Consider the following 24010-nt stretch of genomic DNA (forward strand, 5'->3'; position numbering starts at 1 on the left):
ACCGAGGCGGCAGCGCTGCCGGTTGGTAACCTCAGCGCTTCCTCCCGGCAGGGTGTCTTTCCCGCGGCGCCCAAGGATGCTGCCCTGACACCCGCATCCTCAGGCAGGTGACCCCGTGGTCCCAACCATGGCTGCGTCCCCGGGAGGGATCCCCGCCGAGCTGCAAGGTAAGCATCGCCCGCCGCCGCGCTGCCGGAGCATCGCTGCCACATGGAAAGCTCCCGTACGGGGCCTGCTTGGCCCAAATTGCCTCCCTGGGGTTGGCAGAGCCACTTTCCGGTCCCTCAGCAGCAGCAGCTGAGGTTCAGGGGGTCCAAGCAGTGTCTGGGGGTTCCTCTTGTCCACAAAACTCATTCGCCTGAGGACAGAGCTTGGACCAAGAGCATCCCCAGATAACCTGGCTCTGCAATGAGGGGATTCTGCGCAGCTCAAGCTGCCCGGTTTGTGGGTGCAGCTTGGTGCTGCTCAGTCCCATGGGCTGGGGGTTCTCTGGCCACTTGGGGGGTCCCCAGCAGCTCACCAGGAAGGCACATTCTGGGGCTCAGCGTGGGAGGGTGTGAAATACCACTGCGCACAGCCTTCTCTTGATTGATTGAAAAGGCAAATGGCCGTAGAGATCTCAGGGTCTTTCAGCCTCATCAGCCCCACCGAGGCTTGCAGTGAGGGGGGAAGGACCTGCATCACCCTGTCCCCACAGCCTCAGGTCCTGGCTCTACCAGGGTGTGTCTCTGGGGACATGTGGCTTAAGGCACTGGAGCCACGGCTGTGGTTCTGGTGCTGTTTGTCCCAGTGAGAGGCAGGGAGATGGTGCTCAAGGCATGAGCTATGCTCACACTGGCCCAGTGACCCTGGGAGTGACCAGACTGTGAACCTGGGGAGATTGGCACACATGACCACCCTGGCTGCTCAGTGGAGAGGAAGGACTTGGGTGATCAGTAACTCCCAGTGGTAAATTTGGGAAGGAAGGAAGAGAAATCAGGACCCTCTTGTCACTCAGTGCCAGCTCCCAGTGAGTGAGAGAGGACAGACAGTGTGAACCAGTGACCCCAAAGCCCTGTTCTTGGCTGAGGATGTGGCAGAAGATGGGGAGGTGGGTGCATCACTGGAGCACCAAAGACCCACAGCTGGTGAAGTGTGTGTCTTGTCTGAGAGCATCCAGGGTCTGTCAGGTGTGGGGGGAGAGGAGATGATTCAGGTGGGGACAGCATCCCCAGGACAAGCAGGGCGTGTGGGAGAGAACCAAGGTGACTTCAGCCACTTCATTTTATGTGGACATTGGTCTTTTCAGAGGGTATCACCGCCTTCCTGGGGACAAAGAAGGTGCTCCTGGTGCTGAGCATCCAGCTGCAGGTGAAATCCAAGTACGACGACTTTATCTTGGTATGTGCAGGGTCCAGCCTGTTTCCTGCTTTCCTGGCTTCCCCAGAAAGCTGTTTCATGGCTGCAGTGAGGGACAGGGGTGGCTTCCATGTCATCATGGTCCCTTGTCACACCTTGACTAGGTCCTGACGCCCTGGCGAGCCTATGTGCTGCTGGTGACACTGCCAGTGAGGGTAAGTGTGGGACTCTACATCATGGTACAGCCCCGTGGTTTCTGGGGGAGCTTGGGGCACTGTGGTGAGTGACCCATGAGTCGCCAGGGCCACTGGGTCTGGGAAGCCCTCAGAGCAGGATGAGGAGAGGGATGGGAGGAAGGGGAGGAGGTCTTGCTGGGGGGTTGGTGAAGGGTGGGGCAAAGGCCAAGCACTAGTTGAGGCATGGGCAAGTGTGGGAGTTGGGGAGAACCCTTGGGTTTCCTTTCTCCATCAGTGCTGGGGGTGATCCTGCTCCTCTCACCCACAGGTTCACAGCAGCTTCAGCTTCCTGGAGGTGAGGGAGATGACTGTCCAAGAGCCCAGTGTGGTGAGTGGCACCAACAACTGGGGCAAACCCAGTCAGGGCACTTCCCCACCTTCTGCCCACTCTCCCATGGCAAACCCTGGTCCGGAGCCTACCACAGGGTCTGGGGGTGTTCTGGTCCCCTCTTTCACATTGAGGGTCACCAGTGATGACCGCTGAGAGCTCCATAGGGTATTTATCCCTGTTCCACCTCTAAAGAAATCCTCTTATGGCCTCATCAAGGGTATTGCCTTGGAGCTGGAGGTGCAGGGAGGCACCCAGGGGTGCTGGGTGGGCGCCTGCACTTCTTGCTCTCTGGCATCCACGGAGAGCACCTGGCCATGGCACCTCCTGCTTGGCAGGGACAAGGTGACAAACGGCTGTTGACTTCCCAAGGTGAAGACAAATTTAGCAGGAGGGTGTTTTAAACCCCATTAATCCTCTTAGAGAGAGGCGGGCACATTGGACAGATGTGGCAGTGGGAAATGTGGGAGGGAGGAATTGGATGTCAAGGCTTGGAGGTATTGGCCAAAACAAGGCTGCAGTCTTTGCTAACATCCTGTCTGGCTTTTTCTTATTAAAGCATCACCAGCAACCACGGCCTCAGCCTCCACACAGGGTTTCTGCTGCTCAGCAGGCTGCGTGGCTGAGCTTTGGGAGAGAATTGAAGGAGCTGGGCAGAGACAGAGGGGGTGCAGGGGGTTGAAACCTCAGGGTAGAGGGGGGCGAGACATTTGACTGGGATATGGAAAGCCCAGGGCTTGTTAATGTTCAGGCAGTCCCACGCTCTCCTGCCTCCACAGCCCCGGGCACTGGCAGAAGCGCTGTCCTCGCGCGATGCCAGCAGATAATTGTCATCTTGCTCCCACGCCTCAATCAGCGTGTAATTAAATCAGGGAGCATGTTGCCATGGGATTTTTTTTTTCCTGGTAGGAGCCATAAGCTAAAAAAGCCCCAAACCCTGATTAAATACATTCAGGGAGGAAACCTCCATCCTCCAGCTGTGGCTGCTGCAGGCAGAGACAAAGCTGTTCTCGCCCCACTGCATCAGGCTGCCTCTGCATCCGCTTAAGTTGAATTTTCAGGAGGTTTATGCCTTATTCTGGCACACTTATGTATTTTATCCTAAATTCCTGGTGCTTGCAGCGTTCCTTCCACTCATGGTGTTCTGACTGTGCTGGCAGTGAGGAGCTGATGGCTGTCACTGTCGTGTCTGGGGGCTTGGGGACGCTGTGTGCTGCCAGCTCACTCAGGCATCTCTCGTCCTTTGGACCCTGCAGGTTGTCATAGAAACAGATGCAGCGTCTTACGCCTTCCGGTTCATGTCCTTGGATGATTTGGAGCAAGTTGTTATCCATGTCACCATGTCACTTAAGAAGGTCTTTCCAGACTCATCCCTTGGGTAAGGACCTTCTGCTCCTCAGGGGTGGTTGTGTAGGTACCAGAGCAACCTCTGCGCCCAGAAAAGCCTCAAATCTTAGGATCCTGGAATGGTTTGGGTTGGAAGGAACCTTAAAGATCATCTAGTTCCAACCCAACTTGCCAGGAGCCAGGACACCTGCAGCTAGAAAATCCCAAATAAACTGCACAACAGTGCTTTGAGCAGGAGAAATACACATGGATGGAGGCAAGACCCTGCTCCCTGACTGAATATTTCTGGCCACCCTACACACAAGGGTTGTAGCTAAGCATGAAGTGGTGGGGATGCTCTTCTCCTGGCCCACCCTGACACATCCCTCTGGTCCTTCCCCAGGGCACTGCTCAAGAACTGCCCTCCTAGCCTGTATGAGAGGATCCAGCAGATCACAGACTCACTGGAGGAAATGCTGCAGAGCAACCCAGGGCCCTGTGGTAAGTCCTGCCATAACTTCCCTCAGGCAGGAGCAGGAGGGTTGGAGCACCCTGGGGACAATTCCAGCCCTGCAATCCATCAACACCAGCTTTGCTGACAGCTCCCAGCTCTGCTGGCAGGGCACCTGTCATGGCTTTGGTCAGATGGAGCCCTGCTAGTGGGGTCTGCTGCCCACCAGCCCACCCCATCCCATGGGGCAGGCAGGAGCAGGTTTGAGAGGATGTAGCTCCCTAGGAAGGAGCAGGACAATGGGAAATGATGCTCAGTATCTACCTGCAAGGACCAGTAGCTGTGGATGCTTCTACATACCTCTTATGGCACCACTGGAGAGCCAGGAGCTTTCCCTGTACCCTGGTCTGGAGCAGAATAGCTCCATTATCACCTCAGCAAAGTGCCTTGCCTGGTATCCACGTGGATCAAGCAAAGCCAGCCACAGCCCACAGAGTTGGGCAATAATTTTGGGGCTGACAGTAGATCTCTCTCCCCTTTGAGGAGGGAAAGGGGAGCCCTCAGCATCCCTTCTGAGGCCCTGTCATACCTCTCCTGTTTCCCACTCCCCCCAAAGTTCTCCTCCTTGTTCCCATGGGAAGGTCTGCCCCAAGACTGCCTTCTCTTTGCAGGGGGATTTTCGGAGACCTATGCTGCTCTGTGTGATTACAATGGCTTTGCCTTCCGTGAGGAGATCCAGTGGGTAAGCTGGTCCATCCTGTGGATGGAGACAGTGGCAGTGTGTCTCTTGGTGGGCAGGGAAAGCAGTCATGGGTGCCTCATGCAGCTGCTGGGGCTGGGACAGCCCAGATCTGGGAACTGCAGCTTTGCCTGGCTTGAGTGGCCCCTGGAATCAAAGTGCAGATGGGAGTAGGGTGTCTTGGAGCAGGTTGTTTCCCAGATTGCCACCTAAGGGGAGCCTCTGGAAATCTGGGACCTTGCTGGGTGTCCTAATAGAGGAGAATCCTGCTGGGGACTGAGCCATAGCAGGACCTGCTGCCTCCCCTTCCTCTGGACACTGATCCCAGCCCCCCTCTCCCCACATCCTCGCTCCCAGCAGCCTGGGCTGTGTTGCCTTCTGGCTCAAGACCCCCCAGTCTGTCCCACCAAGCTGGGACATGTCCCCTGCCTGCCAGGGCACTAGGGAAAGTTTCAGGCTTGGGGTTTAGGCAAGTGACTCCCCAGAAGAGGCTCCCCAAGGGCACAGCTGCCTCCAGCAGCACCAGGCACCAGAGCCCTCCCCAGGACCACGTGCTGAGCCTGATCCATGTGTCCATCCTTCTGGGAAGGATGTGGACAACATTTACCACAGCCAGGACTGCCGGGAGTTCAACCTGCTGGACTTCAGCCACCTGGAGAGCCGGTGAGTCCCCTGGCTGTGCTGCCTGCAGTGTCCCATGCCACACCAGCGCTCATCCTCATCCTCCCTGTCCATATTGAGGGCCCCAACACTGCTTTTCTGCCCTTGTTAGAAGCTTTTATGGCTTATATGCTGCAGGGATGCCACATCTGCAGCCTGACACTCCCCCTCACCAAACACTGAACTCTGTCCCATGGGGCAACAGCTGAGAGTCCTGGCAGCCTCTCTGCTCATTTTTAACTCTTAAATCAGCCCGGGAGCTGTTTATGGGGCTGAAAACCCAACGTCATGGCAGCTTCTTGCAGCTCGTGGCTGTCAGGTGTTTCCCTATGCAAAGCAGTCACTGCTGCTCACTGCCCTGAAACTTGCACTGCTCCCTACCAGGCCCCCAGATATCTGTTATAACCTTGTTATCACCCTGTTAACCTGACAGTGGGGCCAGGAGCTCCAGCTGTGCCTGGAATTCTCCCTGTGGGGCTCATCCATGTCTCCATGCCAAGAAAGATGGAGCAAGGGCTCATCTCTCAGGGGAGGCAACTGCCAGGCTGGGCTGCAGCAAGTCAAAGTTCTGGGTTGAGTGTTTTGGGGAACAGAGGATCTGTGTTCAGCTGGCCAAAAAAAGAGACAGTTTTAGAATTTTTTTTTGGATGAGGAAGTAAAAAAGAAACTTGTTTCCACTCAAGCAAAACCTGTGGTGTTGCTCACATGAGAGCTCAGAGTTTAAAAGAATTTAAACCCCTGAGGTTTAGCTAGGAGCATGCAAATATTTTGATTAATTTTTTTTCCCCAAGGGAATAATCTGGGAATAATAAGATGATTTGTGTCTGTGGGTTGCTTTAAACCCACAGTCCCTAGTCCTGTTGTGTTGTTCTGTTCCCTGTGTTGGGGCACATTGACGTTGGGTGTCTTGGATCATCCTGGGGTTGGATGTCTTGAGACACCCTATAGTTGGGTGTTTTGGGTCACCCATTTGGGACCAGCCTTGGCTCATCCTGGCCCTTGACTCCCTCGTCCCTGTCACCCTGCAGGGATGTGGCACTGAGTGTCGCTGCCTTGTCCTTCAACCTGTGGTTCACCAAGCTCTCCTGCAAGGACTTCAGGCTGGTGAGTGCTGGTGCTGTGGCTCTGAGTGCACCAGAGGTGGCCAGGTTCCCAGGAAGGCTTTCTTCTCCCCTGGCAGAATCAGGAGATTTCGGAGCAGCTGCTCTACATGCTCAGCAAATCGGTGACATTGGAGGAGCTGGTGCTGGAGAACAGTGGGTTGAAAGCGTAAGTGAAGTGCCAGGCAGTGGTGAGCAGGGTCTTGGCACTGATGGTGGCTCCCTCTGTGCATGGAGCAGAGAGGTCCATGCATGGACCCTTGTGCCAAGGATGTTGGTGGCTCCATCCTTCCACGGTGTGAAGCTCACTGGCAGCAGAGACCCCCATGGCCTGGAAGGCCAGTGAATACCACCCAGCCCTGGAGATGCTCTGCTTTCTCCTGCTGGCTCCTCAGATGGAGCCAGGTCTGCCACACAGGCAGGAGCTGGTGGCATGTCCCTGTAAGGCTACAGGGCTGGTGGCTGTGTCTCCTGGAGGTGGCCAGGCATTGCTCAGATGGGTGACCCTTCTCCCCACAGTGATTTTGTGCAGAGGATGGCCCAGGCGCTCAGCAGCCATCCCGACTCTGTCCTGCACACCATCAACCTCACTGGCAACCAGCTGGAAGACAGAGGTACTCAAATTCTAGGCTGGGATGAGTTTACATCCCATTTACACAAAAACTGATGTTCAACTCCAGATCCCACCAGCAGCTGCCTCCTGCTCTGGAGGCTGCAGCTCAGAGTGGGATGGACATCCAGCTGAGATGACACAGCCATTCAGGGCTCTCTGCTCTTTCCTCAGGGGTCACTGCCTTCAGCCGGCACATGGAGAAGAGTCCCAAGGGTCTGCAGAGCCTCAGCTTGGGCAGGACAATGCTCACAGCGAAAGGTACAGCCCAGGTGCCCTTGGGAGGGTGCCAAACTGGTGCCAAAGAGGTGACAGGAGGGGCTGAAGGGACACCCTGGAAAGGGCATCTTCATGGATGCTGGAGGGAAGCTCCCTTGCCCTGCTCCACAGCTCTCCCCAGTGCAGGGGATGTGTGGCCATCCATCTCTCCCACTCTCTCTGAGCAGGGATGAGCACATTATGCAAGGCCCTCACAGATAACAAAGCCATTGGATTCTCCCTCCGGCACTTGGACCTCTCTGGGAACCCTGGCAGCCTGGCTGGGGATGACATCAGTGTGAGTACCCACACTGTGATGGGGTGACATCGCTCAGACCCTGTCCCCAGTGTGGTTTGGATGGCTGTGGTCTCCTCAGGTGTGTGCCCTGCCCTGCAGCACTCCAGGGATGGGGATGTCAAGGCTGCAACACTCCCCTGCCTGCCTGGGAGCAGCTGGGGACACCCTGGGGACATCCCCCCGTATCTCCTTGTGGGACTATGTGAGATGCCATTTGTAGCAAGGATGTATCCCATGAGAGAGTGGGTTCCTCTGCAGGATTCACCCCTGTGCTCAGGAGGGAGGAGACAGGCTGGAGCTGGGATTCCAGGGCTGCAGGGTGCTGGGGAGGATGAGATTCAGGGGCAAAGCTGCTGAGCCCCCTCTGCCCACAGAACCTGCAGAGCCTCCTCCGCCACTGCCACTCACTGTCCCACCTCAGCCTGGCTGGCACAGACTGTCCTTTGGATGCTGTGAGTACCACGCAGGGGGTCCTGGCAGTGAGCCCTGTCCTCAATCCCCTCCATCCCCGGGCTGTGTGAGGCTGCAGCACCTCTGCGTCCTCCACACGGCTCACATCCCCACCCTGGCAGCTCTTTGGAGCCCTGGTCCACGGATCCCACACCAGCCTCATCCACCTGGATCTCTCCAGAAACGTGTATTCCCACAAGTAAGGTCTGGGATGGCATGAGGGGGGTGTGGTACCCAGAGGGGCAGCTGGTGCTGGGTGGCAGATGATGCCATGTTGTGCCCATCCTTTTCAGGAGGGTGAAAGCCATCTCCCCTGACATCAAGGAGTTTTTCAGCCAGGCCTGCTCCCTCAGACACGTCTCCCTGGCAGGAACCAAGCTGCCAGCTGATGTCGTAAGGTGAGGTTGGTTCCCACCAAGAGAATGGATTTGGGGTGAGCATGGTTTAGGTGGGGCCTTGCTCAGGATTGGTGGGATGGATGGATGGATGGGTGGATGGGGCTGGGAGAGGCAGAGCTCTGGGAAGGACAACTTCTCCAGCATCCCACTCCCACTGCCTGGACCCTTGGGGGTGCCCCCATTACGTGCACCAATGTGGGGCTTTGGTGACTTTTCCAGGGCATTGCTGCAAGGACTGGCAGACAACAGTCACATCAGTGACCTGCACCTAGATCTTAGCAGCTGTGAGGTGAGGGTCCAGCATCCACAGGCACCACCCCTCCAGCCAGGGCATCCCACTGTGGCAGTGTGGGAAGGTCTGTGCCCTGTCTGACCTCCCCAGTAGCAGGATCTCATTTGCAGGGCTCACTGCCTCCCCTTGCACTGATGTCTTTCTGTTTCTTCCAAGCTGAGATCAGCGGGGGCTCAAGTCATCCAGGATCTCATTCCTGATGCCAGCTCCATCAGTGACCTGGACTTGTCTGACAATGGTAGGCTGGTTCAAGGTTTGAAGTACTGAAAGGGTTTTCCTGGGCAGAAACTCTTCCCACCTCTCTGCAGGTGTTTGCAGCCTCTGTTGCCAACCTTGCCCTGCTCTGGCCTCCAAAGCCATGGGCAAGTGATCCTAATTATCACAAACATCACCTCTGCCAGTTCTTAATTTCTCCTGCAAGGCCCCAAACTTTCGATCACCCTTGCTTGCTAAGATCTCACAGCAGACCACGCAGCTCTTCAGCAGCCAAATAGCTCTGAGAAAATTCATATGGGGAAACCAATGCTCCAAAAGCTCATGCTCTCACCCAAAATCTCTGGTCATCCTTTGCCAAAATGTGCCTCTATTTTTGGCTTTCTCAGTAGAGCATCTCTGTGCAGGAGGGACAGTCCCTAGCTGTGTGTTGGTGCCTCGTGCCCTTGGCTGGTTGAGCAGCTGGGCTAGCAGATCCCTGCCCATGTCTGCCCAACTTCCCTGGGGATGGTGCAGCCATGAGGATGGGAGTGCAGAAAGCTGCCTGAAAGCTGTGAGAACTCCACCCATGCTGTCCAGGGTGGTGAGTGGGTGATGGAGGACACATCCGTGTGGGATGGCAGAAAGCAAATGTCATCTCCAGCTCCCTAAGTGCCCCCGTGGCTCAACACAGCCTTGGCACCCCAAAATCAGGAGTGCTCAGAGTGGCTGCTCCCTTCCTGAGGTCACTTCTCAGGGACTCCAGCTCTGCGCAGATCTTTGGTCACCTTGGGGGAGCCAGAAAGGGATGAAGATGCCCAGGATCTTCCCTGGGCATCTCTCCACCATCCCATGGTGGCAGCTTGGTGGCTCTGCAGGTCTCCTGTGAGGTGCCACCTCCATGGACTTGTTGGAGCATCCTGGTGGGTGTCTCCCATCTCTTGCAGGCTTTGACCCTGACATGGTGACTCTGGTGCTCTCCATCGGCAGAAGCAAGTCCATCAGGCACGTCTCCCTGGGGAAGAACTTCAACATCAAATCCAAGTGAGTGCAAAGCGGCAGCAGCCAGACCAGGAGCCATCCTGGAACTGTACACCCACCTCGAGTGTCCCCATCAAAAGCCCATGGGCTGGCAGGAATTGCCTGTCTATCCTGCCTGCTCCAATGCGATGGGGAGGGACACCCCTGCCAGCACCTGGTGCAGTGTCAGAGATGGGTCATAGCCCAGGCAAGAGTGGGAAGGAGGACAGAGCTGTGCCAGCTGCCTCTGTGGCCCCAGGGCATGCACAAGTAACCCTCACACACACTGTCTCCCCCTGCAGGGAAGGTCTGTTGGATGTCCTGCACCGCATTGTCCAGCTCACCCAGGAGGAGGATTGTGTAAGTCCAGCTTGCTCTCAGTCACCCCAACCATCCCATCCATGCTCCTGGTCACCCTCAGCCACCACTGTGCAGTCTCCATGCAGGAAGGGCCATCCAGATCCCTCCCACACAGGCTGGGAGCAATCCTCCCTCTCTCACACTGCTGTTCAAGTCCTTCCACTTTCATTTTCCTTAGTCTGAAGCAGATGCTCAGATGGAGCAGTGGGAGCTGTTCCTGTTCATCTGGGAAAATGGGAGCCTGTGTCTGGCTAAAGGCATGGAGGAGACACTTGGTGTAACCTGGATTCAAGCACAGCTTTCAAAAAAACCCTCTCTTTTCTCCTTGCTTCCTGCCAGGCATCTGAGCTAAATCCAGCCTGTTGCCTAAGCACTCATTGCCCTCCTGTTTCTTGGGGTTCAGCATCACTTGGTCTCTCCAAAACCAGCACCAGCCCAGAGGCTGCTGGACAGGGATGGAGGCTGTCTGAAGGGTGACATGCACCTTGACATGAGTTCTGGCCACCTGTCCCCCTCCTTGTTCCTTTTCTAGCCTCTGCAGTCGCTGTCTGTGGCTGAATCACGCCTCAAGCTGGGAACCAACGTCCTGCTGAGTGCCCTGGGCAGTAACACCAGCCTCGTCTCCCTGGACATCAGCGGCAACGCCATGGGGGACACGGGGGCCAAGATGCTTGCCAAGGCCCTGCAGATCAACACCAAGCTCAGGTAGCAGCAGCTCTATAACAGCCTGTGGGTGACCCTGTGCTAAGTGGCCCTGATATGATGGCTGTGATGCTGATGCCACTAGAGGAGGCTTGTCAGGGCTCCTGGTGGCCATGGATGCAGTCCTGGACCACTCCTGGTACATGGTCAAATGCTGTGACTGTATCTTGAGCTCATGGCAGTCATCTGGCAGTGCTGGCAGGGAACATGTGAAGGGCAAGAGAGCAGCACCATCCATGCCCTGGTGCTTGCCAGCTCTTTTCCAGGCACTGCACAGCCTGGCATGCTGCAGACAGACCTTTGCAGTCACTGCCCTTGCCTTGTGCTCTGCCATCAGCTCCTAAAATGCCTTTTATTTACCACATTTTGTACACAAAGCCAAAGTAGGAGTGTCTGCAGAGGACAGAGAATGGTGTTCAGCCAGGGCTGTTCCTCTGGGAGAAGTCTGTCCAGGCCAGCAGGATGGTGCCTGAATGTGTCCTCCCAGCCCTTCACACCCTCCAGGCACCCACCTGGAGCATTTATAGCTCCTTGCATAGTCTAAGTTTAGGTTTTGAACACTGAAATTTTTATTATTAACACAGTTTTTAGGCTCTCTGGTGTCTGGGGTCAGCCTTGGGCTCACTCTTGCTGGCACCCACCTCAGGGCTGTGTGGGTGTGGGCAGGGCTCACCTAGGTCCTTCTTTTTCCAGGACTGTGATTTGGGACAGGAACAACACAACAGCCCATGGGCTCCTGGAGGTGGCTCAGGCTTTGGAGAGGTAAGAAAGGAGTCTCTTGGTCCTCCGGGCTTGCTACCACCATGCAAAAAAGCCTCTGCCACCAGCATGTCACTGTCCCCAGGGCTTTTTGTCCCCCTAAAGCAGCAAGGGCATCACAAAGTTGCACACATGTCCCAAGGGAGTTTGTCCATAGCTCTGGCCTTGCAGCTCTGGCCTGCCACCCATTTGGTGATGGCACCTTCATTACTGACCTCAGGGACTCCCCTGGGCTCTGCAGCCCAACCTGCACAGCCTCATGTCACCCAAGGAGCCCTGAGTGAGCACAGGGGATCTGCTGGTGGTGGTGACATGATGCTCCTCTCCTCCCTGCCCATGAGAGGTGGGTAGAGTTTGTTCACCTGCTGAGCACACCCACCACCCTGTCTGGTGTTTGGCTGTGCAGGTCTCTGGAGGTCTGAAGAAAGAGGGGTGCAAGGAGAGCCTGGGCAGGTGGTCACTCTCACCCCATCAGGGTTTGCTGATGGCCAGGGTTTGGCAATCCCTATCTCAGGGCTGGCCCTTGAAACAAAGCCCAGCCTGCCACTGGGTGGGCTCTGGACCTGTGTAATGTCTGTGGGGCCATGAAGGGTTGGGATGAGCCCTGGGTGCAGCAGCTCCTGCTCATCCCATTCTGCCTGGCAGGAATTACACGCTCAAGTCGATGCCGCTGCCCATGAGCGACGTGGCGCAAGCCTACCGCAGCAACCCCGAGAGGACGGAGGAGGCTGTGCACAAGGTGGGGCCATGTGGGCTGAGGGATGCAGGGCCAGGTGCCACCACCATTGCTCATGGCCTCTTGCCTTTGCAGCTCCAGTCCTGCCTGACGAGGAACCAGCTGCGGCAAACGCTGCCGGCACAGACCTTCCGGCTGCAGCAGGGCATCCTCACCACCTCTTCTGAACAGGTTTGATGGCCGAGCTGCTGCATGGGGCTGCTCTCCCCTGCCCTAAAAAACCCTGGCTTGCTCATGTGAGCTCTTGCAAGCAGCCAAACCCCCTTTTAACCTTTCCTGAGCGGACGGAAGAGCAGATTGGAGGGATGGAATAGGTTGCTCAGAGAAATTGTGAATGCTACATCCCTGGAAGCGTTCAAGCCCAAGCTGGATGGGGCTCGGAGCAACCTGGTCTAGCAGAAGGTGTCCCTGACCATGGCAGGGGAGATGGAATGAGATGATCTTTGAGATCACTTCCAACCCAGACCATACCATGGTTCTGTGATGAGGCTGGGACTGGGTGGAAAGCAGAACTCCCAGAATCCTGCTGGTTACATCCATGCATTTCATGCATATGCACTGCTGAGATAACTTGCTGCCTGCACTAACCCACACAGTGTGTTCCTGGCCCCCTGTGCACTCTTGCCAGCAAATCCCTGCCATGTGGCATTCCTGGTTATTAGGCAGAGATGCTCTGGGAGGCTGTAACCTGCCTGTGTCCCCACTGAGCACACTCTTCTCCCAGAAAGTCACAGCACGGAGGGGAACTGGCAGTGCTGCTCTGGCGTCGGCACATGACGCAGCCTCTCTGTGCTCCAGATGGTGAATGAGATCTGCCTGAGTGTGCAGAAGCACGTCGACATCCTCAGCACCTGCACGGGCAGGGAGGTGGAGACAGACATCCTCTGTGCTGAGGAGGCCATCAGGAATGCCAACCTCTCTGTCAGCGTGAGTCCACTGCACGGGAAATCCCCTCAGCTCACTCCGATCCATTTGGGATCGAAGCAGGGTATTGATTAGTTAATGACATCATTAACTAGCAGTCAGGGAATTCCAGAATGTCAATGCAACAGATGCACAGCACCGAGCACTTGCAAATATTAAAGAACAGCTGAGAATTTCTGAATTCCCTTCTAGAACAAGGATTGAAATGTTCTTAGTCCCCTCACCCCACAGCTGTGTGCACAGGCCCCATGGGGTTACAACCCACTCTGCCTCTGGCATCCCATGCTCACACATCCCGCCTGGGAGAGATGGGTGCTCCAGCTTTGAGCACACCCTGCAACCCACAGATGCCCACACTGGTGAGAAACCTCCCTGCATCCCTAAGGGGTGCCTCCCTGGGGCACCTTCATCCCACCCCAGCAATGAGAATGCTCCATCAGCCCATGACGAAATCCATCATGTTGCTTTGGCAGCTCCTGATTCTGTCAGACTGGTTTGATTCCCTGGTCTTGGTTCTCTCTCTCCACCTTTTCCTCCTCTACTTCTCTTCACCTCCTTTCCCCTTTCCCCCTACTCTCTGGCATCCCCCTGGCTACTTAATCTGGCAGAGACAGGCTGTATGTAAGAAGATGTACTAATGTAGTGAAAGGGATGGGTAAGGATGTCCCTGATGCAGGTGGCAGTTTAGCTGGGGTGCAGGAGGGGAAGGAGGGTTGATGGGTGCTGGAGAGAAACTGAGGGGACGCGTGGACTGTGAAGGATGAGGATGTTCCACACCATCTCTCTTCCCATGTCAGATCCTGCCCCTCTTGTATGAGGCGGGAAACACCCCATACCAGAACGGGAAGCTGCAGCACAAGCTGGAGTGTCTCACGGAGGAAGCATCACAGATCTGCAGCCGGGAAATCCAGGTGGGCAGCACAGGATGTTCATCAGACTTGGCCCAAGGATAAGGGGGATAGTGTCTAACGAAAACCACATGAATCCTCATAGAAAAGACATCAAAACCTTGCTTTCCTCCCCCAACTTCAGGCAATCATGCAGGCAGTGCTGGACACGGCGCAAGGCCTGTGTCCAGCTGTGGTGCAGAAGAGCGGGGTCAGGGATCAGCTGGTCAATGCCATGTCGGAGCGGATCTGCCTCCAGGACCACCTCAGCCTCAGCGCCGTCCTGGACCAGATGGTCACTGATGTCTTCAGCAAGCTGAAGTGGGTGATGTGCTGTTCTTCCTTCTCTCTTTTATCCACTGGCATTAACCTGTGGGGTCAGAGCAGCATTCTGGGAGCTCTCTACCAATTTGTCCTCTCCCCTTTCTGTGGTGGTGATGTGCTGGGTCCTGCTGCTGTGTTTTCCCAGCTGTGGCTTTGTTTCCTGCTTGGATCCAGTTTGGATGTATCCCTGGGGTGTGGGGAGACCCACGAGGTGATGTTCCTGCAGTAAAACCCCTTTGGCTGACCCCAACCATCAATAAGGGGATGTACTTGGCATTCTCCATCCCAGCCAGTGCCTATTCCTGTTCTTTCTCTGGCCGCAAAGACCCAGCAAGCCACAGTACATGGGCATGTCCTGGGAGCCCCTCTGTGTGCCACAGCCAAGCATCCATCTCCTCAGCAAGGCTCTCCCTGGGGAGGTGGCCCCATGGCTTGCAGGGGTGCTGGGTGCTGGCCCTGAGAGCCCTTTTTCTGCTCCCAGTGAAATCAGGCTGTCCGTCACAGCCGCTGTCGCTGACTGCATCGTGGATGCTGTGCTGGGAGACCTGACCACAGCCCAGTGCAAACTGGTGAGTGCTGGGGCAGCCAGCACCTGCGGGATGGAGATTTGAGGCTGGGATGTAGGGTTGGGGTCTGGGTACCCCAGCATTGTCCAGGCACCTGCATACCAATACTATGACCATGGATTCGCAGTCTAGGAAGCAGCACAATTCCCACCCAGGCTGGTTTTTCTCCCAGGTAATCCTCTCCCAGTGTGGTCACAGCAACATTAACACCCTGAGCAAAGTCCCAGAGCTGCTGCTCTGTAATGGTGGGGGGTGCTGGGGTGACTCCGGGCACTGGCCACTCCTGCAGTGGGGCAGCTGCGCTGGGCTGGACGCCGGCTAATCAGTCCTAAATCCGCTCACAAATCCCAGCCGTGGGTAGGGAGCAGAGCAGCACAGAGCACACAGGGCAGCCGAGCACACTTCAGCCCCTGGGATAATTTAAGCGCTTCCTAATGGTTTTAGGCAGAGAGCCTCTCCAAGCAGGGGCTCGACCTCCTGGTGCTGCTGCCGGAGTCGGCTGAGGACGATGCCACCGCGCTGGCGAGGGGCAGGAATCCTCCGGACCTCGCCGCAGAGGAGGTAGGGTCCGGACCCGCTGCCGCCGCGTGATGCCCGCGCTATAACCACCCTTTATCCGCCTTACCGGATGATGCCGGGCTTAGCGCCGCAGCCTCTCCGGGTGCACGCACCCCCCGGCACCCCCCAGGGCAGTGCTAAGGCAATTAGAGCTGGGAAATGGGACCATTAGCCTGCAAGGCCATGCTGCTGGCACCGGGAGCAAGCCTGTCGTTTGGCTGCCCAGCTGCTTGTACCCTGTCCCACTGTTGCTGCTTTGGGACCGGGGATTCGGTATACTGCGTGACCCTGGATGGGGAAGTATCCAATCCAGCACCGTGGGTAGTTTTGCAGCTGGGACAAGATGGGGGGGTGCAGCCCTGGGAGCCATGGGGTGATGGAGGGATTGAACCCTGGCTGGCTCTGGCTGCCACGGGATGCCTGTTGGCATGGTCAGCCTGTCCACACCGGAGCTGCTGCCATCCTTCTCTCCATGCAGTACAAGATGGCTCTGCGGAGGAGAAACAAGCATTTCAGGAGCATTCGGCCCACACCAACTGTGAGAAGTAAGGTCACTGGGTAACTGTCCCTCTGTGGTGTCATGATGCCTCCACAGGGCACAGCTGGGATGGGGGGCTCACAGCAGCCACTTGGGGGGCTCACAGTCAGAACCCCACAGGGTGATGCCACAGGCTGAGGGCAGCAGGATCTGAATCCTGCAAAGAGCCTGTCCTGGTACTGTGGTTGGGGTCTGTGGGGGAAGCTCACCTTGGCCTTGCTCTTGTGCTGGTTTTGGGGCCTCAGTTGCCCTCGGGCAGTGGGGTAAATGCCCTGAGCTCCCTCCCCATGTAGTCAGGCATGGGTGGGAGGTTTGTCTGTCACTGTGGGTGCCATGGCATCTCCCACGGCCATCCTAGGGTCCACCCTGGACATGGACATCACCCACCCACCCACTCACCCAACAGCCTCGGGGAGAAGATATTGTCCATGGATTTCCCTTGCTTCTGGTGTTGTCCCCAGAGTCCTGCATCCCTGGGAGGGGGTGAATCGTGGGGGGGGCACAGATAATGAGCAGCTGCTGGGTGACTCTGCTTTGGCTAAAGCAGAGCTCATGCAGACTCCAGTGCCCGGCACTCTGGTGTCCCCAGGGGACCCCTGATGTCCCTGAGCCCCACAGCACCCTGATGTCCATCCAGCGAGTACGTGGCAGGTGAGGAGCTGCCTGCAGGGCAAAACGGGTGTGTTTGTGAGTGTTGCTGGCCAGGCCAGCTCCGGCAGAGCTCGTGCCGTACCACTGCTGCCTGCTGCAGGTCTCGGGGCTGGCTGCGGTGCTCGGCTCGGCCCCCGCCTGAGCATCCCCCCGCAATCCCCCCAGAGCATCCCCTGCACGCAAACCTCCAGCGGCGGCGGCAGGATCCATCCCGGGCTGCGCCGCAAAGCCGCCACGCACGCTCCCGGCGGGCACGGCCACGCTCCCCTCCCCGCGGCGGAGCCAGCGCCCCGCTGACCCTCCACGCGTGGGCGAAGGTGACGGCGTCGGTGATGATGATGATGGTGATGATGATGAGGATGATGATGGGGAGGCCTGGCGAGGCCGGGTGTCAACAGGGACCCTCTCGCCTCTCGTAGGTGTCTCGGAGCTGGAGCCGGCAGCGGGTCGAGACGCCAGCGGGCTCCGAGCTCACCGGGCGCCGCCGTCACTCAGCCCCGCCGCGCCGCCGGCACGCCCTGCCTCCACAAAGGATGCTGAGCCTGCGAGCGGCTCGCTCCCCGCCACGCAGCCTGCCACCGCCACCGGATTCCTTATGGACCTGCCGACCGCCGGCGAGAAGCTGGAGCATTGCACCAAAGCCAGGCCCCGGCCCAACCGCCGGCACAAGCAGCCACCCAGCAAGCCGAATGTAAGGGGGTGCACGGCTGGCAAGGGAGGGGGGTGTGTTTTTTGGTGTATTCGGTGTGTTTTTCCCGTTTTTTTTCCGCTTGGGTGAATTATTGCGGTCAGTATTTGTTGCAAGGCAGGAAAATGAGATGCGCAAAGACGCGGTGGGTTTATTATTCTGCATTTCAGCTGCTGCTGGAGCCTCCTCCTCGGAGGGGGGCAGCCTGAAAGGATGGGCAAGGGGGCTGGGGGGGCTAGGGGAATCATCCATCCTCTTTCCTGCTCCCCACTGGAAGATGCTGAGCTGTGGGAGCCAGGAGAGGAATGAAAAAAACTGCAGAGTTTGGGTGCAAAGGGCCAGCGATTCGTTGGGCAATGGCTCCTGCTGCCTCCCTCCTCCTGAGCTCAATTTGCTCCCCCTTATCCAAAATCCATCATCCCTGAAGCACCGGCGGCCACCACGGCTCCTGGTGATGCTGGTGGGGCTCTGGCAGCCGTGATGAGGTGGGTTGTGTTCCCCCCATCCAACAGGCGACTGGATAGGGATCCTGCCTTTGCACCCACCTTCCCAAAGGAAAAGTAACTTTTGGGTGCAGTCAGTGGCGAGTCCAGCTCTGTCGCTGTCCCTGGGGCTGGATCCTGCTGGCATCATCTCATCCCCATGCCACCGTGATGCAGCTGGATCCTTTCACTTGCTGGAAAGCCCTGGCTTGCACGGCTGTGGTGGTGCTTGCCCTTGGATCATGGTGGGATCAGGGCTGGCATGGGGCCGGAGGGGAGGCAGGAGCTGTGTCCCACAGGCAGGGTGGGTGCTGGAGGTTGGCAGGCCAGGGGGCCATCACCCTGCAGTGGGACAGGCACGCCTGGCACCCTGGGTGGGCCAAGGCTTGAGCAAGGACAGGCTTTGATGGATCTGATGTGACAGGGAGAGCAGATCTCAGATGGCTGGAACGGCTCCTGAGCGGCATCAATCCAGCCGTAATGAAAAGTCATTATGGATTGAAATGCCACCGATGGGGAAGCGCCTCCCTCTCATCAATAGGAATCCACTGATGCGGTGCCACATGCCAGGGAGAGGAAGGTGACATGGAGGAAGGCTTGGCCATGGCTTGGACCACTGTTATGGGGATGGAGCAGGTGGCTCTCATGCAGGCTGGGGTGGCACTCCAAGGTTGGACTTGAAGCATCTGAAGGATGCAGATGTGGGTCCCTGCAGGTCACCTGCTCCATCACCCACCAGCAACACAGAGGTCCCTTTCTTGGAACTCCAGTGGAGGAAACATCCCTGCCAAAGGCTTCTCCCACAGTACTGGTGCCATACCTCAGCCACTGTGCTGGACAAGGGGCTGGAAGGAGCCTGGGGCTGTCTGGATCTCCCAGTGCTCAAGGGAGGGAGCAGGATTAGAGATGGGGTGCAGCAGATAACACCATGGTCTGGCTTTAATGCTGGGTATGATACGGAGGGTGCCAGCACCCATCCTGCAGGAGCACCCACTTGTTCATGCCCAGACATGGGTGACACATCTTCATCCCTGGGGGCAACTTTGCCCTGTGCTGAGCTGATAGCAATTGTCCCTCACAGGTGCAGCCCGTGGCCTGTGAGAACAGCGAGGACAGGAGCATCACCCGTGTGGACGAGGGGCTGGAGGACTTCTTTGCCAAGAGGCTCATCACAGAAACACTGCCGTAAGCCTGGGGGGTGCCCAGGGCCCTTCACCTGCCCAGCACCACACCCATCCCCAGGATTTCAGCAACCCCCCTGCAAACACTGCTGGTCCCAGTGCCAAAGTGATGATGGGGAATACCCAGGCACTTCGCCAGGGGAAGGGTTGAGGGAAGAGGAATGGGATGGCAGCCATGGTGTGCAGGATGTGACCATGGAGTCTGTTCCACAGCGGGGAGGCAATGAGGCAGCACCCATGGGAGCCATGCTGGGAATGGGTGCCCTTGCTGGGACACTGCCATCTCCGGTGGTGTGTCCAGGGTCTGGATCCATCCCTTTTGGGTGGGCAAGGGGAAAAAACTGATCCCTTACGCCTTGGCAGCCTGGAGCTGACCTTTTCCAATGCTTCGTCTCTCCCCAGCCCCACGACTCCGGAGACCTGCCCAGGATCAGCCCCTCTGGCTCCCTCTGGATCCCGCACGCTCAAGAAGAAAATCGGGAATTTTTTTGCCTTCAAGAAACCCAAATCCAGCCGGGGCTCGAGGTGTGAGAAGGAGCCCGAGGGTGGTCCCACCGCCCCCAGGAGCAGGCGCTCGATGCTCAGTGACATTTTACGAGCCCCCAGCAAGGCGGGCGAGTCAGGGAAGCCCCTGAGTAAATCAGAGGAGGGGGGGCTCTCTGTCGAGCCCCACGCAGAGCCTGAGCACTGCCAGACCCCCGACTCTGCCCGAAGGATCCGGCCCAAGTACTCTCGGGAGGGCAAATCCCAGTCACTCATCTTGCTGTCCGGGGAGGATGAGGATGCACTAGGGGTCAGGCATGACAAGGTAAGGACTGTCACAGTCACCAAGCCACCACTGCTGTTCAGCTCACCTGGTGGGTGCTGCTCCCACTCATGGGTGTCGGTGGGGTTACCAGGGGATGCAGGGACACTGGAGTGATGGCTGAGGATATCCCCTCTGGGTTGTGTCCATGTCACCATCTTCTGGCAGCATGCCTGGGGGTGGGAATGTGAGTGCCCCACAGGCAAAAGTGTGGGTGCTGTAGGTGCTGTGGTGGGTCCATGTCCCTGGCAGGGCTCTGTCTCTCCTGCAGAAGAGGCACCTGGAGAAGAGTGAGGGGGAGTTGTCCAGCTCCTTTGAGCAGCGTGTGCAGGTCATGCTCCATCGCATCGGCGTCACCAAGGGCCCGGCTGCTGAGAGCAAGAAGCAGCAGGTGGGGACTGGCTCCATTTTTGGGATGGACCCTCCACCTCCAGGGTGGTAGGAAATGGTGGTCCATGGGGTGGGGGACATCTCCCTGCTGGGACTGGCAGCACCCAGCTCTGTGCTGCCACTGCCCAAGGCCTCTGCCCTGTCACCTAACCCTGTGCCAGTGGTGGGTTCCTATGCACTGCATGGTGTCTGTCTGTCCCTCCTTTCCTGGCATGCACCCATCCCCTGCAGCCACCTCAGAGCCTGGCAGCACCCTGCCCTCTGCACCCATTATCTCTGTGGGTACTGCCTCCCTGACATCCCTCTTACCAGGTTTTTTTCCCTTGCAGAACAAAGACAGTGAGATCAAGAAAGCTGGCTCAGATGGTGAGGGCTGCATCCTCCCCACCCTGACACCCACCCAGCTGGGCACCCAGGGGTGGGCCATAGGCAGACCACCTTGGACTCCCAGCTGCGGGCCCCACTATGTCTTCCCCTTGCTGGGTGTTGGTGGCACTGGGCAGACTCCCCTCACTGATGCTGGCTGGTGGCTTGTGCTTGCAGGGGACATCGTGGACAGCTCTGCAGACTCCCCACCCTCCCTGAAGGCCCGCACACACTCCGTGTCCACAGGTGGGTCAGCAGTGCATGCTGGGGGAGTCACAACAGCCCCTGGGGCAGAGGGCTTTATTCCCTCTCCTAGCACCAAGCATGGGGACTGGAGCCAACAGGAACTGGTGGGCACAGGCACATGGGCAGAATTCTACCCTAGGGAGGGTGCCCTATGTCCATGGGTGCTCATCCCTGGTGATGGCAGATGGACACTCAGCCCATTGGCCAGTCCCTGGGCTGACTGCAGGCTGGTTCCTGGCACCAAGAACCATCCCTGGGGCTGTCACTTGTGGACATCCACAGTTCCATCCTGCCTGCCCCACAGGCGCACCCTTCCATAGCCCGGCCGCCACGATGGAGCCCAGTGCCGAGCCCCAGCCAGCCTGGAAAGCCCTGGGAAGGCAGCTGCCTGCTGAGCTACCAGCCACCAGCTCTGACCAGCCCCGGCGCTCCTTCATCCTAGCAGAGCCCAGCGGGCTGCCGGAGCCTGGGGGCCGGGAGGGCTGGAGCAGCAGCCTGCCACGGCTGGGCAGGAACGTGCCGGCGGTGCTGCCACGGAGGGTCAGCCATGGTGGGGAGGTGGGTGCTGGCACCCTGCCCACCCTGCCCACACCGCCCAGTGCTGAAGGTAGGGATGCACAAGTTGCCCATGGGTCCCTCATCCCACTGCTAGCCTGTTCTTGGAGCCCTTGGGAATGGAGGGCACAGGGAACTGAGCACCCAGTGCTGGGTGCTGATGTGGCTTGCCATTTGGTTGGGGAGCTGCAGGCTTCCCTCCAATGGCACCTCCCCATTGCTTTTCCAGACAACCGGCTGATGGCACGGCTGGCAGCGCCTCGGGGGCCTGGCCGCCGAGCACTGTCGGTCCATGAGGAGCAGCTCAGGGAGCCCGAGCGCCCGGCAGAGCTGGGAGGTAAGTTGGGTCTGGATTGAGACCCCAAATCCTCCTTGCACCTAACACCAACACAGGTGGGTGGTGGCAATCCACGTGTGTGGTGGTGCTGCCTGTCCCAGCTGGTGGGTGATAGACAATGGCACTGCCACACTGGGAAGTTCCCAAGGGGGACTTGGAAGTGGGATCGGTTCCTGAAGGAGCCAGGCCAACATGCCCCACCCTAACACGTGGCGGGGTTGTGTTTCCCCCAGTGGGCACTGTTCCCCTGCGCCTGCGGCGTTCACCTGTGCTCAGGCACAGGACCAAGCACGAGTCCCTCTCAGAGATGGAGGGTGAGCCTGGACCAACCTCTGATGCTGAAGGTGAGATGCTCCTCTCCCTGCTGAAGCAGGTGTTGGGCTACCAAAGGTCCCCCCCATGCTTACGCCAGCACCCTGTGACCTCTGTAGGTGCCACGCCGCAGGACTGGCCCCGTGCCGGGCTGGAGGAGCCGCAGGCTGGCACAGGCACTGAGGGTGAGCAGCCGCAAGCCCTGGCACAAACTGTTGGGAATGCACAAGACTCAGCTGCCGTAGACCAAAGATGCCCGGTGCCGGGCCAGGAGGAGCCAGCCCTGGGACAGTGAAGCCCCTGCATGTCACCACGCTGTTCCCAATAAAACCCTGCAAGCAAGTGCGCCATGCCGGGTGCTTGGCAGCTGGGGTGCGGAGAGGGGAGACGGGGCACAGGGCTGGCGTGGATGTGCCAACGATGGCATTGCCCAGTTTTCACCATGGGGACAGCCGGGCCACCAGCATCGCCCAGGATGCCCAGGGACTGGCAAAGCCTGCAGGATGCATCCAGCGGTGTTGTGGTCCCCAATGCCCTCTGCCACTGTGGGCTGCAGCGGGGGAAATGGTGATTTTAGGCAGCCAGCTATTTTTAGGAAGCGTTCCCAAGGCACTTTCACCACTCCAGCTCCTGACCCCATGGGGTATCGCTCTCTCCAGCCCCCGCCAGCCGCAGGCTTCCATCAGCGGGACCACGACCCAGCGCATTCCAGCACGCAGCTCCATCCCTGCAGCTCCCTGACGGCACCAGCGTGATCCTGACACCCCAGTGGCTTTCTCCTGTGTTGCCCTCTGCTCCGGACCAAACGCATTCCTTACACGGATGTTTACGACAAAGCAAGATGCTTGTTTTGATTTTTTTTCTTTTTTTTTTTTTAATACAAGAGCTGTGTATTTAAAAAATATACAATTTTTATTTTTAATTTCTACAGCATAACCCTGCAGGATATTTTTTGTAACAAACAGTGCAGGACCCTACCAAAACTATTCAATAAACCATCCAAGCTCCTGGGGTACCTTTGAAGCAGGATCAGGTTGTGTGGCCTCTGCCATCGCTGCTATGGTGGCAGTGGGTCACCTCTTGTCCCCAGTTGCTGGGCCAAGGCATTTGGAAAGGATGAAGAGGTGGGAGAGGGATGCTGGCTCACATATAGGCATTCCTGAATGAATGCTTTTCTCCCCTCTTGGTACTGAGGATACTGGCTTTCAACAGGTCATGTGCCAGCACCCCTAGAACCAGGGTTTCTGCAGCCAGGCCAGCCCAGCCTGCAGTCCCCTGGGGCACAGGGGTGCTGGTGTCCCCACATCGCTCCCCAACCACTCTTCCCAGTGTTTTGGCGGACCCATTAAAGAAACAAAGAAATGAAAGACAGGTTGGGCTCAGGAATCATCATCATCTTCCTCCTCCTCAGTCAGTATCCAGCATGCCCACTTCAGCATTGCCTTTGAGACCCTGAAAAACCAGACAAGAGGAGGCAGAGTGAGAAGACACCCAGCTGTGGACACACCACTGGGGCAGCTCGTGACAAGGGGTAAAGCAGAGGTTGGGGATTCACTGTAGGAATGTCAGTCCCACTGCAGGGACAAGGGACAGCCACGAGTCCATGGCTGATATGGCACTGACCTGATAGATTGTATCTGCTGGCAGAGCTCTGGGCTTGGAGCCTCGTAATTGAACTGGGGCGGTCTCCTGACACACTGCAGAAACAGAGCAGAGTGAGATGGGTCTGCCCCGGAGTGCTGCCCCAAGCAGCCTGAGAGCCCAATACCGCCAGGAAAACCATAGGATTGAGGTGTCTCTCTCTCTGTTCTTTCAATCTTATTTTACCCAGATTGTTTGGAAGATGCTCCAGTAATTGTTCCCACCCAGCTCAGGCTAAACCACATCTTCACTGTCCCTGGAGAGATTTAAAGGCATGTGGATGTGGCACTTGGGGCCATGATTCAG

At 57.7% G+C, this 24010-nt stretch overlaps 2 protein-coding genes across 7 annotated transcripts in view; one reads left to right on the plus strand and one right to left on the minus strand.

The window, feature by feature from the left end:
* CARMIL2 (capping protein regulator and myosin 1 linker 2) lies at positions 1-23078 on the plus strand. 2 transcript variants are annotated; one of them, XM_085071596.1, is made up of 40 exons: positions 1-167; positions 1289-1380; positions 1503-1553; positions 1843-1902; positions 3159-3280; positions 3632-3729; positions 4351-4421; positions 5008-5081; positions 6107-6182; positions 6259-6347; positions 6698-6792; positions 6963-7049; positions 7235-7344; positions 7719-7796; positions 7917-7993; positions 8088-8192; positions 8412-8481; positions 8641-8722; positions 9624-9720; positions 9999-10056; positions 10589-10761; positions 11452-11520; positions 12163-12256; positions 12329-12424; positions 13052-13180; positions 13975-14088; positions 14210-14385; positions 14870-14957; positions 15399-15515; positions 15991-16057; positions 17121-17392; positions 18953-19056; positions 19455-19860; positions 20129-20248; positions 20577-20613; positions 20791-20859; positions 21164-21466; positions 21644-21751; positions 21985-22095; positions 22183-23078. In XM_085071596.1, exons 1-40 carry the CDS (start codon positions 128-130, stop codon positions 22356-22358), a joined length of 4461 nt encoding a protein of 1486 aa, XP_084927722.1. In that variant the 5' UTR covers positions 1-127; the 3' UTR covers positions 22359-23078. The 2 variants fall into 2 exon arrangements, with proteins under 2 accessions (XP_084927722.1, XP_084927723.1); XM_085071597.1 differs by lacking the exon at positions 21164-21466.
* ACD (ACD shelterin complex subunit and telomerase recruitment factor) overlaps positions 22957-24010 on the minus strand; it is an 8153-nt gene continuing 7099 nt past the window's right edge. For all 5 annotated transcript variants that reach the window (XM_085071625.1, XM_085071624.1, XM_085071623.1 and 2 more), the window contains 2 exons: positions 23687-23760; positions 22957-23515 (listed from right to left, as the gene is read on the minus strand). In XM_085071625.1, the coding sequence (XP_084927751.1) occupies positions 23443-23515; positions 23687-23760 (147 nt within the window). In that variant the 3' untranslated portion in view covers positions 22957-23442. The remainder of the gene's footprint in view (positions 23516-23686; positions 23761-24010) is intronic.

The sequence above is a fragment of the Lichenostomus cassidix genome, chromosome 11 (genome assembly GCF_008360975.1).
Source record: "Lichenostomus cassidix isolate B80296 chromosome 11, HeHo_3.0, whole genome shotgun sequence".
Lineage (NCBI taxonomy): Eukaryota > Metazoa > Chordata > Aves > Passeriformes > Meliphagidae > Lichenostomus > Lichenostomus cassidix.

Coding starts and splice junctions, on each gene's coding strand:
- CARMIL2 (XM_085071596.1), top strand. CDS start 128: ATGGCTGCGTCCCCGGGAGGGATCCCCGCCGAGCTGCAAG. Junction 3,730..4,350: donor GAGCAACCCAGGGCCCTGTG/GTAAGTCCTGCC, acceptor TTCTCTTTGCAG/GGGGATTTTCGGAGACCTAT. Junction 7,797..7,916: donor CAGACTGTCCTTTGGATGCT/GTGAGTACCACG, acceptor CCACCCTGGCAG/CTCTTTGGAGCCCTGGTCCA.